The sequence below is a fragment of the Brassica rapa genome, chromosome A04, assembly GCF_000309985.2.
Source record: "Brassica rapa cultivar Chiifu-401-42 chromosome A04, CAAS_Brap_v3.01, whole genome shotgun sequence".
NCBI lineage: Eukaryota > Viridiplantae > Streptophyta > Magnoliopsida > Brassicales > Brassicaceae > Brassica > Brassica rapa.
Window position 1 is genome coordinate 21,086,210 of NC_024798.2, and position 16,722 is coordinate 21,102,931.

The following is a 16,722-nucleotide window of genomic DNA, read 5'->3' on the forward strand; positions in this document are numbered from 1 at the left end:
GGATGTTTCCTATAGAGGGACTATCTCAATATCATTGTGTTGGTTTTTGGCAGATGATGGAGATGAAGAATAGAAGATGATGCGTCTTTGGTGTTCATAGCTTGAACTAGAGGAGGAACCATGTGAATCTTTTCATTGTATACTTTATTTACACTATACACTTTTGAACAACAAAAACATTATTACACTACATTTTTTTTTAGATTTGTAATTCTAAAGACCAATACACACCATTTTTAAGATAATACGTTTCCTAAATTTACATAAGTAAAATTCAAATGAATCATATCGATTTAAAGTAAATTAATCGCTAGCCCATAAACCGTGAAACCCCATTGGAAACGTTAAATTCCTCGGGACCGCTAATCTCGTCACGACCGCATCGGACTCACCGATCTTCTTAGCATCCAAAATCACAAGGAAACATCTCTCCACCGAAACCGCATACTGTAAAAAAAATATAGATTTCATTACGTATCAAATAATATTCGTACAAATGAATCTTATAAAAACTATATGGAAAAGTATCTGTATATATACAAAAGTACCTCGACGACGATAATGTAACCATCGTCTTCTTCTCCTTCGCTTGAGCTCTTAGGGACAAACATGGGTTCACCAACGAATCTCCGAGCTCCGGTAGACCAAGTACGGACAGTATTCGAATCTAGGTCGAACTTCACGACCATATCGAAAGGGAAATGAGGAAGTTCACGTCGAGTTCCCGAAGAGGATGCACAATACATGTATTTGTTCTTTTCTCCTGACCATGATGAGTTGATAACCGGAAAATCTGACGGTTTGTTCCAACCGTTTAAAGGCTCCACGTCACAGCTCTTGCAGTTTCCGATTGCGTCCAAGGTCATAGACACCTACGTTAGTAATGTTTTTAGTTAATTAGTTCCACTTGGTGTTTTGTTTGAAAACATCAAATACTCCTCATAGAAATTTGAGACTTTCATAATGAACAATACTCCATTCGTATTTTTAAAAATTGATGTTTTAGGATTTGCACACACACTATCTATACTATTAAAGCAGGATCCTATTGTAATAATTACCTTAGGGGCATATTTTCTTTCACTAACATTGCATGTTTCATTAAGGGCAATTAAGTAATATTAATAACAAATTTATATTGGGTCATTATTTTTGGATCCAGCCCAAATCAAATCTCTCTTGGGCCATTTGGGCCTATTAAAAAATCAGATTCAATTCTCACTTTTTTTTTCTTTTGGGTCATTGAGTCTAACTTCAAATAATTTTTTTCAACTATTCTTAATTATTATTTTTTTCTTTTCTTAATATAATTTAAGCATTCATAAAAATAATTGAATTATTTTATTGAAAAGTATAAATCTTTATTAATAGTATATAATTTTTTAATTAAAATATTAACCCCATAATAAAATTAATTTATCAGAGTTATACCAACTTAATTTATTAAAAAAATAAAGTTTAATTTTTTTAACATAAATAGTCATTTAAAATGCAATACGATAAATAAAGATAAAATTTTTAAGTCTTTTACAAAATAAAACACAAATATATGAAAATGTGACATTTACTAAATATTTTTCAATTGAAAAAAAAAAACAAAAATAAATCCGCGCTTTGAAAGCGCGGGTCAAAATCTAGTATATATTAATAACAATACATAGTTTTATCTATTGATTTGGTTTTGTTTTAAGTTATTTTTAAGTTTTATTTGCTTCCTAATGAAGTTATAATTAACATTCATATTTTTATATCTTAATTAAAAAATTTAAAGCAAAATGCATTATTAAAATTCAACTAGATTTTGACCCGCCCTTTCATATTTTATGTTTTAATTTATCTTTTAAAATTTTAATTTTTATATTTGTGTTTTTGTTTTTATAATCATGTTTGTATTTTTCTTTGTATAAATTTTAATAAAAATCTTAATCTTTGAAAAAGATTGAGATTATTAAATAACATAAAAAAAATAATTTGGGTGGAATACTTACAAAAAGAAATTGTAACCAAATTACATGCATCAGATTTCAATCATAATTTTAGTACTTTAACAATCTGCATTTGGAATCAACCCAAAAGAAAAGAAGAATAACTGTTATTATATATATGAATGTCGGTACATGTACATGCAAAAAAGCCATATGGGAAAGAAGTGGGTACGGAAAAATATGGACAGGAAGTTACTTTTTTTCTTTCCCGCAAATAGAGAGTAAAATCCTTTTAACATTAATCAAAATATGAGAATAATTAACTGGACATAACATTTATCAATTGGTCATGATCCTAATTTAATAGAATAGATATATATATATCAATCTTTCAAAATACAAAAATAAAATCCAAAACAATATTTTTAAAAATATGGAAGGAGATTAGGGCAACTTATTACCTTAACTAGATGAGGGAGTAGTTTGTCATCTCCGCGGTTCAGATTCATAACAGAAGGATCCAGCTTGCTGCTTTGCCAATCATATCCTGTACGGAAAAATGTTCAATATCTACAAACCCTAACGTGTGGAAGAAGTTTTGAGCAACTATGTTGAACTAGTGAATGTCATCACATGTTTATATTTAGTAACTTACCAAACATTTTCTGAAAATCAAACCAACGGTATGAGCATGCGGAAGCTTGTATTTGAATCTTTAAATCACCGTTGTCCTCTCTAGTCTCATAAGCGTTTCCGGAGTGTATCAGCCATAACTGTGAAGACACTTCCACAGGTACCCTCCAGTCTCTACCTCCCATAGATTTCTCGGAAAATCTTGGGAGGAGATAAATAGGGGAACTCTCGTTGCTTGGGTTCAACGTTAACGCTGATACCATAGGTGACATCCCACACATAGCCGCCATGGAACCTGAGAACATACATTTTTTTTTTTGCCATGTGAATATCATGTAAATATGAAAAGGGTTTGTATGTAATACAAAAGTTGAAAATCTAGTATAGAGTTGACCCCGGCAAAAAAAAAAGAATAAAAACAAGGTTAAGCCTGAGAATATAAAAATCCATATCAGATTCCTTGTAACGCATTCATGCATTTTCAATAAAGAGTGTGTATTATTCTTGGTGTAAGTGACTTGTAAGTTGTAACTTGTAACAGAAGTAAGTGGGTTTATTACCAATTAGATTAAGCTTGACTCTGTTGGCAAAGAGTACGTAGTGAGTATCTGTGACGGCCCAATCATGAATCATCATATGATCATCGATCTTGAATTCTCTTGTTTGTATCAACTTGAATTCCGAATCATACTCTGTAAATAATCATCTTCCGTTAAAAAAATACTAAAAAATTAGTGAATAATTTTCCAAATAAATTATAGATTAGTTACCACAAAATGTGAAGTTGCTACGAGGTAAGAGCATATCCTCAGCGTTGCAAGTCACCGTTAAAAGTCTATTTCTTCGATCGTCGATTTTGTAATGTGACAAGAACCGTTTTGGCGGCATCTTAAACACACCTAACATAAACAAATTTTTAAAATTATGGTTTGTACTATTAAACTAAATTAAGTATTTAAGTTTAAGCCGCTGTCTGAATAATGGACTACACGCTTTAATCTAATCAACTTTACTTTTAACACAAAACATACCTTGAAGTATGGGTTTCAACAACCCTGCGGCTGTGTCCCATATATCATGACCAGCAACATCTCTGTCGGAATCATCATCACAGCCGTTGATCGCGACGTTAAATCTCCCGACGGTATCCAACGAACCAGATTCAATCTCATACGGTTCACCACCTTCCCATAAACAAAGCAACCGCCCAGCCCATTTCAAAACGCTAGTATTCGCCACATTTTTCATCACTTTCGTGTTTCCAAATCGTTTCCCACCTTTTAACACCGAGAAAGGGCCTCTGTGAGTAAACCGCCACGTGTCAGTAACGGGGTCATGCTCTTCTTGTTTAGCTTCTGTCTTAACGTACTTCGCCGTGAACGTTGCTTTCCGTTTACTTCCGTCTATGTGAAAAGCACGTAGATAGCCGTGACCGTCTAGGGGATGCACCGTTGACCCATGGTCGTCTTCAAAAAGTCCTGGACCGGCTAAGTAATATGTACCGGAAGGAAAATCAACCGGTATCGAGCCTTCTATCGGTTTAATTACGACAGGTTCGACTGTCTCGGAACGTTGTGACAAGAATAAAGACTGGTAGTCACGAAAAGCTGAAGACGTGGACTCTTCGTGGATGGTACCGGTACGTCCTAAACCGGTTTCCGGGATAGCTATTGATATGGCAGCACGTGGCGGTGCAAGCGGTGGTGGAGCTTGGTGATGATGAGTCGGTGGAGAATTTGACGGTGGAAGAAATATTTTCGGCGGGAGAGGGAGAGACATTTTGATCATCATTTTTTGTAGTGTGTAAATTATAGTATATGGTTTTATTTCATACACGCAAACTCGCAAAGCATATGTTATATATACATAGTGAATAAGATGGATACGTGGCTGTGTGCATGTTCAGCAACTATGGTGGGGTAGAAAATGTTTAGTGATTTTGTGGAAGACGTGAATAAAAATCTGAATATGGCAGACATAATACTAAACCGTTGTTTTTTTAATATACAAGTTTAAATTCTATTAATTAGTGTGATTAGAGCCAGGTAATGAATATTATTTCGTCACACGACATAAATTCTTTTAGTTGTTGCTCATGAAACTTACAGAATTATTGCTAATATTCACTCATAATTCAATATTGTTGATAATAAGAAGACGTGTAGTAAGAATATAGAAGAGTGAAGCAGACAACAAGAACCGAGAAGTGATCACCGACACTCCACAACTTGATCCTCATGATAGATTTGGACAGTTTGTGTTGTATGAATGTGTCTTGTGGATAATTATGTTGTAACTAATATATTACTAAGAGATCTTTTTTACCCGTAATCAGTTTATACTTGTATAAAATCTCCACTAGCATATTGAATTATTTTGTGCGGGTCATCTCATTGGTTAGATCAACTAAAATTTATTTTAATGAAGCTTCAAATCGACCCACTTTGGATTATAATGAGTGATTAAATACAATACTTTTGAGAGGGAAACAATATTAAACTAATAAAGAATCTCATTATGGTTTCGGGTTTCAACGTTAGAATCATAGAACCCTCATTCATATGTCTTCAGTTTGGAGAACATTTATAGACAAGTCTTTGGAACAATGATATGCAATAAACCATGTCAAACCATATGCCGCCCATAAGTATATGCCATGTCATCAGTTACATGTTTTAAATTTCAATATCATGAAATCAGCTGGTTAAAGAGTAAGGGTTTTTTTTTTTTTTTTGAAAGAGTAAGGGTTTGATATATATATAACCATATAGAGTGGGTACGTAGTTGTAGATGAATACAAATGACTAAGAAAGTATATTGAAAGGCTACAATTCGATGAAATTTGTTCTGACTTCTGAAAACACGATTTTTGCAGATTTTTAATTTTGTTATTAAAGAAACTTACTAATAATATGTTCAACATAAGATGACAAAAAAAAATGTTCAAAATTAAGTGTCGTTTCTTGTGTCCAGCCAGATTAGGTGCGATCAGTCGATGAGATTCTGATAAAAATACAATACAAAAGTGTGTTCACTTATTAAAAAACGAAAGTTTATGTACATGAAATCATTTCAGTATTTTTCATGTTTCTTTCGTTGAATACGTAACTACATGACTGCTCATAAATACATTTTGAATCACAGAAAGATTAAGAGAATAAGTGCAAACGGCAATAGAATGGAAGTGTAATATGCGTTGAAACATAGAAGATGGAACCCGTCGTACCATAAAACACTTGATTAGGAGTTGAGAGTGGAGGGAGGAGTGATGGTGGGAGATTAGTGCTACGAACAAAGAATATTTTAAAACTAAAGAGAATTATTATATATGATTATAGGTTTGATTAAATGTTTAATATTTGACCATATATGGCAACGATGGAACTAAAGGTGATTGACGTGGGTCCTCGTATGTCTGCTCTCATCATTTGAGCCGTCGATGCCGGATCTACTGACGTCATGCATTCACACCATTTGTCTGTATTTTGGAAGCTTTGTGATTATTTCCCCAAATGGACTTTCATATAATTATCTTAGTATTTCTCCTTATGATATTTTTCCTTTCTTTGGTAAAAATTTAAAATAAATTATTCTTACAAAGTTTACATTATTTATCATTTTTTTATAAAAATAGGAAAATATCCAAAGTATTATCAAGCCAACTATGTGTAGAGCTGTTTTTGACAAATTAATAAGTTGAAATCTAAGCTCAAATCTCCACTTGGTGTTCTACTTGGTGCTAACAAGTAACAAATGTTCCAACTTCCAAGCATGGAATATACTTAGAATGTAATACGGTGTCGTGTCTGTCTGTTGTTGGAAAATAATTGGGCCCATCAGTGGCCCATTACAGTATTCTCATTCGCCTCGTACACGTGTTGCGTGTCTAGTGCGTCTTGTTCCACGCTCGTCAAATTGTTTGTGCCCCTGCGGTTTCTTTTCCCCGCAGGTTAAGATATGATCCCCAGGCATTGAAGGCGACAGCTCTTTGTGCGTGCGTATGTTTCGTTTTGATCCAACATTCCTAAAACTCCAGGTACCTCTCTACATGCTTCCTGAATATCTTTACTTGATTCTTCTTCTTTGAATCGGTTATTCGCAAACTCAATGACGTTTTTTGTTTGTTTGTATTATTATTTTGCATCCCGTCATCCATCAACCTTGTTTATTATTTATCATCGTTGAAGAATTTAGCGTTTGGTGTCGATCGATGGAAAAGACATGGGTTGCTTTTGTCTGATTATTATGTGTGTTGTGTATGTTATTAGAAACTGATCAAAATGGGAGAAGCTGGTCAATCCAGAGAAGGAGAATCTATCACCCCTCTACTTGTAAGTATCATGGCCTTATGGCTCCTTTTTCTCGACATACTTAAGAAAAAACATACATTGCTTTATGCTCATTTTAATGAGATTCTGTTTGGTGTCAACATAACGTTTACTATATCAGTAGAAACAATTAAACTGCATTTATTGATTCAGCTAGGTATTATAAGAAGAAGTATTAGTAATTGATTGGTTGTCTATGCATGATGAGACTGTCTTACTAACAAGCATTAGTTTCCTTTTTGAGTACAGGGCGGTGGAACTGGGAACAAAGTGGCTGTACCACCACAACAATTTAATTCTTTACCAGCTCCTAATGAAAATGCTTCTTATATAAATCAAGCAACTTCTTACTTGGGGAGCTATTTCTCTCACTCTTCAGGTACCCTTTTTTACCTTCTGTTGTATAATGCATGTACTCAGCATGCATGTTCAATGTTCATCTGCTAGTCTTTTGCTTCATTTTATTGCGATCTCTAAACATTGCATAACTCCGTATTTCGCTGTTTTTCCATTGTTTTATTCAGTAGAATATGGTGGTAAAGATTCTTGTAAATCTCTTTCCCACCCCCATGAGTTGCTACGATCAACATCAGGAGGTGATGGGGATTCTCCAGTAAGCGTATGCGTTTCTCCTGGTGCAAGGTGTTCAACTTCATCAGAGTCCCCTACTTCTGCAGCCAACAGCCCATCAGCAGAATCTACAGACACTCCCTCGCAGGCATCAAATGCAATTGTGACATCGAATTGGTTAGGTTTAAGTGGCACTTCCATGTTCCAAGGGTATGTATTCTTTGTACCAATCTTTGCTATCAGTGAGACTAATGAGAATGTGGAACTGAAGCATATTACAAATCTCTATACACTGCTTCTTCTTGTCAAATTTTCCTTTTCTTTTTTTTTTTCTTCTTGTCAAATTTTCAGCATTTGGGTGATTGAAATATTACTCTTTATTTTACCAGGCTTATTGAGCGGGCACTAAGGACTGTCCGTGGCTCAGCAGACGATATAGGATGGTTACAACGTGACCCGGAGATGCCTCCTGTTGAAGATGGAACTGATAGGTTCAATAGAATCCTAGAAGACATAGGGTATATATTGACTGTATAGTTGCATGTCATCTTATGTACTTTGGTCTTTGTAACATGCTGTTTAACATCATGTTTTATACTAAATAGCTGCCTTGATGGGGTTTTCATTTTCAGGCATGGTGTACACAGGCTTCCAAATACTGTTGTGCACTTGTTGGTTCCAGGTCTTTTCAGCAATCATGGACCTCTTTATTTTGTGGATACCAAAACTAAATTCTCAAAGATGGGTTTAGCTTGTCATATTGCAAAGATTCACAGCGAGGTAATCATTTCTAACTTAACTTAATAAAGCTACAGATGGTGTATGTTAGTACCATGACCGGTCATGAGTATAATCAAGTGAAACATCCATCTATGGCCCCAAAATTTTAAAATAATTTACCTAAACATAAATCCACAAATTTATTAAAAAACAATTATTAAAACTTATATTAAATTGTCTTTATCCCCAAAATCTTAAGGCCGGCGACCATGTAAGTTGTAACATACTGATATATGGAAAAATGTGTTTATATCAGTCTTCGGTTGAGAAAAATGCGAGAGAGATAAAGGAATACATAGAGGAACTATGTTGGGGATCAAATAAAAAGGTTCTACTACTTGGGCATAGCAAAGGAGGTATAGATGCAGCAGCTGCTTTATCACTATACTGGCCTGACTTAAAGGATAAGGTCGCTGGGTTGGTATTAGCACAGAGTCCATATGGTGGAAGTCCAATAGCTACTGATATACTCCGTGAGGGACAACTTGGTGGTTATGTCAACATGAAAAAAATCATGGAGATTATGATCTTCAAAGTCATAAAGGTTTGTGATAAATTTAGAGGAAAGTTTGGTAATATTAATAGTTTTTTCTCAATTTATTCAGTAGCCTCGTAAACTTATCTATAGGAAGTGCATAACTTGTTTAATAAATTCCTTGCAAGAATAGGAAAAATAATTTATACACAAATGCTAACTTTTCTAATAACTTTCCTAATAATTCTAAAGATATATAGTATGCGATCTCGTAAACCCTAATCCCCGAGATCTTCATGATGCATTCATTTCATTCTTGTGAAGGGTGACATACAAGCTTTGGAAGATTTAACATACGAAAGGAGAAAACAGTTCTTGAAGAACCATCCGCTTCCTCAAGAACTCGCCACGGTCTCATTCCTTACAGAAGCTAGCATTAGTCCAGCGGCTCTAGCCACTTTCTCACACGTTGCACAGGCTGAGCTTCCTCTCACGAAGCTTCCAGTGGTAATGCCACTTGGCGCCGCAATGGCTGCTTGCGCCCAGCTGCTTCAAGTCAGATACGGGGAAAAGAGTGACGGGCTGGTGACTTGCTGCGACGCGGAGGTTCCTGGTTCAGTGGTGGTTAGACCAAAACGTAAACTAGACCATGCATGGATGGTTTACTCTTCGTTGAACGAGGCTCCTTTGGAAGCTGATGCTGCTCAAGTTTGTGAGGCTCTCTTGACGTTGCTTGTCCAAGTTGAGGAAGAGAAGCAACGTCAACTCGATTGATATAACGTTCTTTTTTTCTTTGTAACAGTTGATATAACGTTCTTGTAACACAAACTTACATTTTCTTCTTTCGTCTTGAGACTTTAAATTGTTTTTGTTTTATACTACTGTAATTATTGATTAATAAAAAATTCCACGACTTTTTTTGGTATTTCTGATTTATTTGATTAAATGGATAAGAATCACTTAGAGCATCTACAATGGTGTTATCCACCATTGAAGTCTTTATATAATAGTAGTTTTTTTTTTTGAATAGTTAAGAACTCTAATTCTAATTGTATGTCTAATGGTGTTATCCATTATGGAATTTTTAGATCGATTTGAAACCCTCAATCATCTCGAACCCTAAAATGATTTATAACTCAATTCCGAACCCTAAATCAATTTAGAAGTCAATCCCAATTCGATTTGAAACCCTCAATCTATTAAAACCCCACGATAGAACCCTAAAACTGACTAAATCAACATGCATCAACTCCAAATGCAAAAATATTGAGCTAAATAACTCCGATTTATACCTTCACCGTTTCATGATTGCCAAATTGTCTTTCACCTTCGAGAGTTTTGTTTTCGTGATGAAGAAAGAGAGTGAATATTTTTTTCCACACGCGAAACACAATCCCCAGCCGGACCACTCACGCCTTGCTACGTCCTTAAGGATTTGATCCTTAAACGATCAATCCTTCGGTTACGAATTTTTTTTTATATTATTTATATGTCATTTGCGTAGGTAATCGCGCTAAGGACTCATTACGAACCTGCGTTGCGGGTGCTCTTATTAACGCGATGAGCTTAGATTGGCTTAATTATTCTGCATGTCGTTTTCACTTAATTAATCAATGTTTAATATCTTATTCGATGTAATAGATTGACTTGGGCCTAGCCACCACAGAGCTTAAATTCAACAATGAAAAGGCCCAAAAAACGCGAAGAGCTTATAAAACCAAAACACGAGATCGTACGGTTCAGATCATATCATACATCCTCAACGAAACACGAGATCGGACGGTTCAGATAATCTCAAATCCCCTGGCTGTAAGCGGGTATGTTAACATTTCCAAATTAGTCCTCATAGTTTCACAAAATTACGCAATCGTCCTTCAATTAAACTTCCATCTTTCTCTCTCCCTTGCCACCCTCCTCGGTTCTCTTTTCTTCGAGTGCTGTGTCTCGCGACTTAGCATCACTCGAACCGATGATCAGACAAGAAGGTGTTGTCTGTAAGAGCGAATTAGCGTTTGAGATTGAATTCGAAAACCTGCGAAATTAGGGTTTAATTGGGAGCTGAGAGATTGAATTGTTATCGGTTAGTGATAGATCGTTTAGGGTTTTGCTGATTGAGTGAAAGTTTGGATTTTTTTGTGAATGGCGAGCACAGGCGAGGCGGATCGTAAAAAGCGACTCTTTAGCTCAATATCAACCACAGAGACAGCTGCCGTTGTAAAGAAACAGCCTTTCTTTTGGCCTTCCTCTGAGGACAAGGTTCTTTCTTTCTTCCATCGTACCTCTATAATGAATCTGTAAAGCAAACTATTTTGTTTTAATGAGTTTGATTTTGTCCTTGGTTTGATACAGCTTGATACTGCAGTTCTTCAGTTCCAGAACCTTAAGCTATCACAAAAGCTAGAGGCTCAGCAGGTTGAGTGTTCCATTCTTGAGGATAGGCTTTCGAAGATTAAAGATAAACAGTTACCATTCAGTTCCTGTTTGAAGACTGTTCACAAGTCTTGGGAAAAGGTAACTTCTCAATTAGCTCTGGTCTCAGTTGTTATTCTTTTTTCTAAAAGTTTATAATTAGTGCTTTTGTCGCAGCTTACAGCTGAAGTGGAATCGTGCTCCATTCGTGTGAGTGATTCAAGCAGCGGAGCTCATGGGTCTGTTAACAAGGAGGGTATGCACTGCACTCTTATCCGTTCTGTTAATGCTAGGACCTAGTTTATATCTGGTGTTATATGATACAAACATGTCTTGAATTGCTACGCAGATGGGTCTTCTCCGGCTGTTAAAGACGATTTCATCAACCGGCTACTCGAAACTGGTGCCACTGAGAGCTCTTCATCTAATACCTGCTCGAATCAGAAGGAGGAAAACAGAGAGAATACATCAAGTCAGTTGACGCAAACCTTGTGTAACCTAGTAGCCGCGACCAATGATTTGAGATGTCTGAAGGATGAACTATATCCCACAGCTCTCAGAACCGGTCTTGATAAAGGTATTACTTCCACTACAGTCAATTTTTCAGCTCTTGTCGTGGCCTTAATTAATATTTTTAGTATTAACTCAGGTCTTATACGGAATTGGTTTCCTTTCTAGATTTGTGTGGTCAGCAGCTAGCGCTGAATGAGTTGGAATCAGAGATGAAAAGTTTCAGAGTGGTACTAGATGATGTTCTTGTGAAGTTCAAATCACTTTCGAGAGAGTTGCAGAGTCATCGTGATACTGATGCTAAAGTTAGAGCAGACCTTAAAAGAATAAGAGGTAGCTACTTAGTCTCTTCTCATTCCAATATTGACTGTTAAATGCACTTTTTTCATTGGCAGTTTTTACATGGGCATTGTATCTATGCATCAAATGTAAGGTTTGTAGTCATACGTGTGCCACAACAGAGAAAGGCCAATCTATATACATGGAAAGCTTTGATTGATGAAGATACATGTTACTAGAGAGATGCACTGCTCAGGTGTTTTGTAGTGTTTATATAGCCAGGGTAGGATCATATAGGTTAAGAGAGAAATATACTAAGACTGGAAGAAGACATCTTTGCTAGAGCCAGTTAACAAGACATGTAGTAATGGTTAGCTGACATTATACTTTACTTGGTGTAATTTGAAGGGGAGCTAGAGAATGAGGTCGTGGAGCTTCAACAATGTAATGGTGAATTGTCAGCACTGAGAGCAGAAAGGGATGCAACAGCAGGGGCGTTCTTCCCAGTGTTGAGCCCTGGAAACAAGCTTGCGACCAGAGATAAGGCAAGGGATAAACAAAGGGATCTGCAGGACATGGAATCGATTCTGAAAGACTTAACGGTATATTTTTTCTTTCTTTATTTGGTTTTGTGTGGAGTTTGTTTTGATAGCAGCGTGGATTTTGTAGGTTCTTGCTTCAAGCAGGCTACAAGAGCTAAAAGATCTTCATGAGGAGAGGACAAAGATTCTTGAAAAAATGAGTGTTTTACAGGTCAGTGTTTGATCCAGTTAGAGTATCAAGCCTATTCCTGTTTTGCTAAAACTAATAAACAAGATTTCTAACAGAACAAGTCAAACTCTGTGACGAGCATCTCATCTTCTAAAGCCTGCCTTTCTCTGAAAGACCAGCTGAGAAAATCCAAAGAAGCGGTTTTCAAGTATATGGCATTACTTGAGAAACTACAGGTTATATCCGGATTTCAATTTTTTTATTTTGTATTTATCTTTATAAAATTTATGATTGTGAAGCTTATCTCCATTCGAAAAAAATTCAGGTTGAAAAAGATAGTATATTCTGGAGAGAAAGGGAAATTAGCATTAAAAATGAACTAGTTGATGTCGCTCGAAGGTCTTCTTCTGTTGCTGATTCTAGAATGGCTTCTTTAGATGTGGAGATACAGAAACAAGTGGATTACAAAAGTCGAATCAAGACTAGGTTGGAAAATATTTCGAAAGAGCGAGGTAACAAACTCTTATCTCTCACCCACCTGTTTCACTTTGGAGTCTGATTAAGTGATCTGTGTATGTTAGGTAGAAAAGAAATATTTGCAGATATGAAAGCGTTGGTGGCTTCGTTCCCTGGGGAAATGAGTTCTATGCGAAGTCAACTAGAGAATTATAAAGAAACTGCTGGAGGTATTCATTCTCTGCGGGCTGATGTACAGTCCCTCTCCGGGGTTCTATGTAGGAAGGTGGGTTATAATCTTAAACAGTGTATGTATATGCTGTTCCACTTTATGATTTGGTTACTTATGAAGCCTAATTGGTGAACAGACAAAGGAGTGTGAAGCATTGCAACTGAGATCAGCTGATTATGCTTCTCAGCTACATGACCTGAATGCTACGGTATGATTTATTACAGTGTGCTACCAATTACTTATGTGTTGACGGTGTTGATATTGGCTAAAGTTACTTGCATTATGTCTTGGAAAAAGTATTGCCAGAATACAGATTAGCTATTTTAAATCTTCTTAAATGTCATAATAACTTTTGATTGGCAAAGACGTACTTGTTATGTTGTTCACTTTTCAAGTAATCTGAGTGTGTCATGCAGGTTGGTGATTTGAAGAATAGTCACGAGGAGTTGAAGTTGTTTCTGGACATGTATAAACGCGAGTCCACTGATCCAAGGTAATTACAGTCATATGTAAGAAGTCCAGTAATTGATATCTAAGAGTTAACTTCTTAGAGATAAATTTCCTTACACTTCCCTTCTATGTGGACGCATATATAGTATAACTATAACAAGCACTATTATTGATCTTTCCTTTGGACTGAGCGGTTTGAACTTACAAGAAACTTGTGCCCATTTTAACCTTCACAGCTTTCAATAACTATCTTTACAGTTTCTTCAGATGAAATTCTCTTTTAGATGTGTTAGAATGTACTTACTGCATTGCCTTAAGCATCACTGTGGATATTGTGCTGTGGCAGGGACATAGCTGAAGCCAAGGAACAGGAATACAGGGCTTGGGCTCGTGTTCAAAGTTTAAAATCCTCCCTTGATGAGCAGAATCTGGAGTTGCGCGTTAAGGCAGCAAATGAAGCTGAAGCAGTTTCCCAACAAATGTTGGCTGCTGCGGAAGCTGAGATTGCTGATTTAAGACAGAAAATTGATGATTGTAAACGGTGAATAAATATAACTCTTCCTATGCAATTAAGAAGACTCTTACATATTCATTCTTTTCTGTTTCAGGGATGTGGTAAAGCATTCTGATATCTTGAAATCTAAACATGAAGAACATGGAACATATCTTTCCGAGATGCAGGTGTGCTTATGAACTCTCCTGTTTCTAACATATTTTAGAAACCTTGATGTCTGGTGTCCATTTACAGTAACTGATCTTCTTATAGGCAATTGGAAGTGCCTACGAGGACATTGTACCCCAAAACCAACAACTTTTACTTCAAGTTACAGAGAGGGATGACTATAACATCAAGGTATCCAAACTCTTTTCCCATTTCCTCTACCTGAGTTATCTCTGTATTTCACACTTAAACGTGTTGTACTTGATTCGGAATGTGAGATATCTTTTTGTTGTTTCAGCTTTTCTTGGAAGGCATAACTTCAAGGCAGATGCAAGATGCTCTGCTCATCGATAAATACATCATGGACAAGGATATACAGCAAGCCAGTGCATCTGCCAGCTTCCTCTCCAAGAAATCCTTAAGAATTGAAGATCAGGTCTATTTTGATGCCTGTATATATACTCTCACCTCCACATTAGTTGCGAATGTTCGACTTTAACGATGTTGTTTCTTGCAGATGAGGTTCTGCACAGAGCAATATCAAAGACTAGCAGAAGATAGATACCAAAAGTCTAGCACTCATGAAATTCTCCAAAAGAAACGAGCAGACGTTGTGAATGGCTTGGAACAAGCTAGATCAAAGCTAGAGGAGTCACATTCCAAAGTTGAGCAAAGCCGGGTTGATTATGGAGCATTGGAACTAGAGCTGGAAATCGAAAGGTAAAGTTAATGAGAATCTCTGCTTAGAGTCCTAAAAAGAAACAAGTGTTGGTGATGCAAGCTATCGTTCTCTTTGTGCATTCAGGTTCAATAGGAGAAGAATAGAGGAGGAAGTGGAAACAGTCAAAACCAAAGTTTCTCGTCTTAGGTCTCTCGTGGAAGGATCATCAGCCATTCAAAAGCTCAGACAAGAACTCAATGAGTTCAAAGAGATCTTGAAGTGTAAGGCCTGCAACGATCGCTCAAAAGAGGTAAAAGAAAAGACTCACTCTCCTCAGATTAATGATTTGGTTAGGTGCTGATTTGGTCTTTGGTTTGTTGTTTCCTTGATGAACAAAGGTGGTGATCACGAAGTGTTTCCATTTGTTTTGCAACCCATGTGTGCTAAAGATCACAGGAACAAGGCAAAGAAAGTGTCCAACATGCTCGGCAAGTTTTGGACCCAACGATATCAAGCCTATCTACATATGATGGGATGTTGCAACATGGAACAAGCAATGAAAATCACTTTTTTTTTTTTGTAATTTTTTGTTTGTTGCTTTTTTTCAAACTCTTCTTTTAGAGAGGAAAAATAGATTAATTATAGTTTATAAACCCATATACATTTTAGCTCATTTTTATATAGTACATTTGTTCCAATCTGTTTACTTCCACATATCATTTGTTATATTTCTCTGTAATTAAAGGTTTTTAAAATTACTATCTAAGGAAACTCGGTTTATTTAAATACTCATGCTGGGACATATTCAAATCTACAATGATACGTAGAAACTGTTAAATAAAACAATAATGATGATGTATCTTTATCTCCTTTTTCCCAAGACATGATCATTGGTATTATCCCACATGCTCCTTTTCTACCTTTATTCCTTTATAAATGGCTGAGATCTGAAAAATAGTTAACTATTGTGAACCATATGTTCTTAACTATTTTCTTTATGTTAATATTATTCTTCTCAGTTTTGTGTATCTAATTGCTTGATTTTCTTTTCTTTTTTAACTATTTTATTCGTTAAGATAAAGATCACATGTTTTAGCTCCATTCTGTATCTGTCTCTCAGTTCATAAGTATAAAGTTTCTAATTAGATATCAGAGTTTTTTTTATATTAGATTAGAATCAAGGTATCATTTCGTGAGTAAGATTCAGTTAATATTTGAATTTTAGTCCATATATTAGATTTAAAACCGAGCTAAGAATATTCAGAGACAGAATATAATTATCAATAGACATATATGAAGTATGCTAGAAATATATTACACGTGAAAATGTAAGATAGAAAGGAAATGAGCTTGAGTTCCAAAAAAAAAAAAAAAGAAAGGAAATGAGCTTAAACCGCAGCGAAATAAATAATCGTACATAAATTAGCGAGAGAGCTCTCTAATGTCTTTGTAATGCACATTATTGACGAAAGAGGAAAGCAATCATACTCTTAAGTCTTAAGTATATCTAAAATGTCCTTTCGCTTAAGCACTTTAATTATGCTTTTGATGGTAGAACTTTTCTATTTTATGCAGTAAATGAATTTTTTTAGATCTTTTAAGTAAGCAGTGCAAATTAGATATAACTCTCTAGTGTCTCCAG

At 35.8% G+C, this 16,722-nt stretch overlaps 3 protein-coding genes across 4 annotated transcripts; 2 read left to right on the top strand and 1 right to left on the bottom strand.

The window, feature by feature from the left end:
* Nucleotides 1-115: 115 nt before the first annotated feature.
* LOC103866186 (carotenoid cleavage dioxygenase 7, chloroplastic) lies at nucleotides 116-4,407 on the bottom strand. The gene is made up of 7 exons (XM_009144065.3): nucleotides 3,590-4,407; nucleotides 3,329-3,457; nucleotides 3,119-3,250; nucleotides 2,581-2,853; nucleotides 2,387-2,472; nucleotides 549-872; nucleotides 116-447 (listed from the first exon to the last, which is right to left on the bottom strand). Exons 1-7 carry the CDS (start codon nucleotides 4,347-4,349, stop codon nucleotides 304-306), a joined length of 1,848 nt encoding a protein of 615 aa, XP_009142313.1. The 5' UTR covers nucleotides 4,350-4,407; the 3' UTR covers nucleotides 116-303.
* Nucleotides 4,408-6,471: 2,064 nt separating this feature from the next.
* On the top strand, nucleotides 6,472-9,938 carry LOC103866185. Of its 2 annotated transcripts, none has more exons than XM_009144063.3 (8): nucleotides 6,472-6,594; nucleotides 6,827-6,889; nucleotides 7,136-7,265; nucleotides 7,411-7,666; nucleotides 7,846-7,974; nucleotides 8,089-8,236; nucleotides 8,493-8,780; nucleotides 9,036-9,938. In XM_009144063.3, exons 1-8 carry the CDS (start codon nucleotides 6,559-6,561, stop codon nucleotides 9,483-9,485), a joined length of 1,500 nt encoding a protein of 499 aa, XP_009142311.1. In that variant the 5' UTR covers nucleotides 6,472-6,558; the 3' UTR covers nucleotides 9,486-9,938. The 2 variants fall into 2 exon arrangements, with proteins under 2 accessions (XP_009142311.1, XP_009142312.1); XM_009144064.3 differs by having other exon boundaries at nucleotides 7,414-7,666.
* A 386-nt stretch (nucleotides 9,939-10,324) lies between these two features.
* On the top strand, nucleotides 10,325-15,819 carry LOC103866184 (E3 ubiquitin-protein ligase BRE1-like 1). The gene is made up of 19 exons (XM_009144061.3): nucleotides 10,325-10,967; nucleotides 11,061-11,222; nucleotides 11,298-11,376; nucleotides 11,470-11,697; nucleotides 11,799-11,963; nucleotides 12,318-12,511; nucleotides 12,579-12,662; nucleotides 12,737-12,856; nucleotides 12,946-13,132; nucleotides 13,202-13,362; nucleotides 13,445-13,516; nucleotides 13,725-13,801; nucleotides 14,105-14,299; nucleotides 14,367-14,439; nucleotides 14,525-14,611; nucleotides 14,718-14,855; nucleotides 14,937-15,139; nucleotides 15,225-15,390; nucleotides 15,479-15,819. Exons 1-19 carry the CDS (start codon nucleotides 10,851-10,853, stop codon nucleotides 15,608-15,610), a joined length of 2,640 nt encoding a protein of 879 aa, XP_009142309.1. The 5' UTR covers nucleotides 10,325-10,850; the 3' UTR covers nucleotides 15,611-15,819.
* Nucleotides 15,820-16,722: the final 903 nt, after the last annotated feature.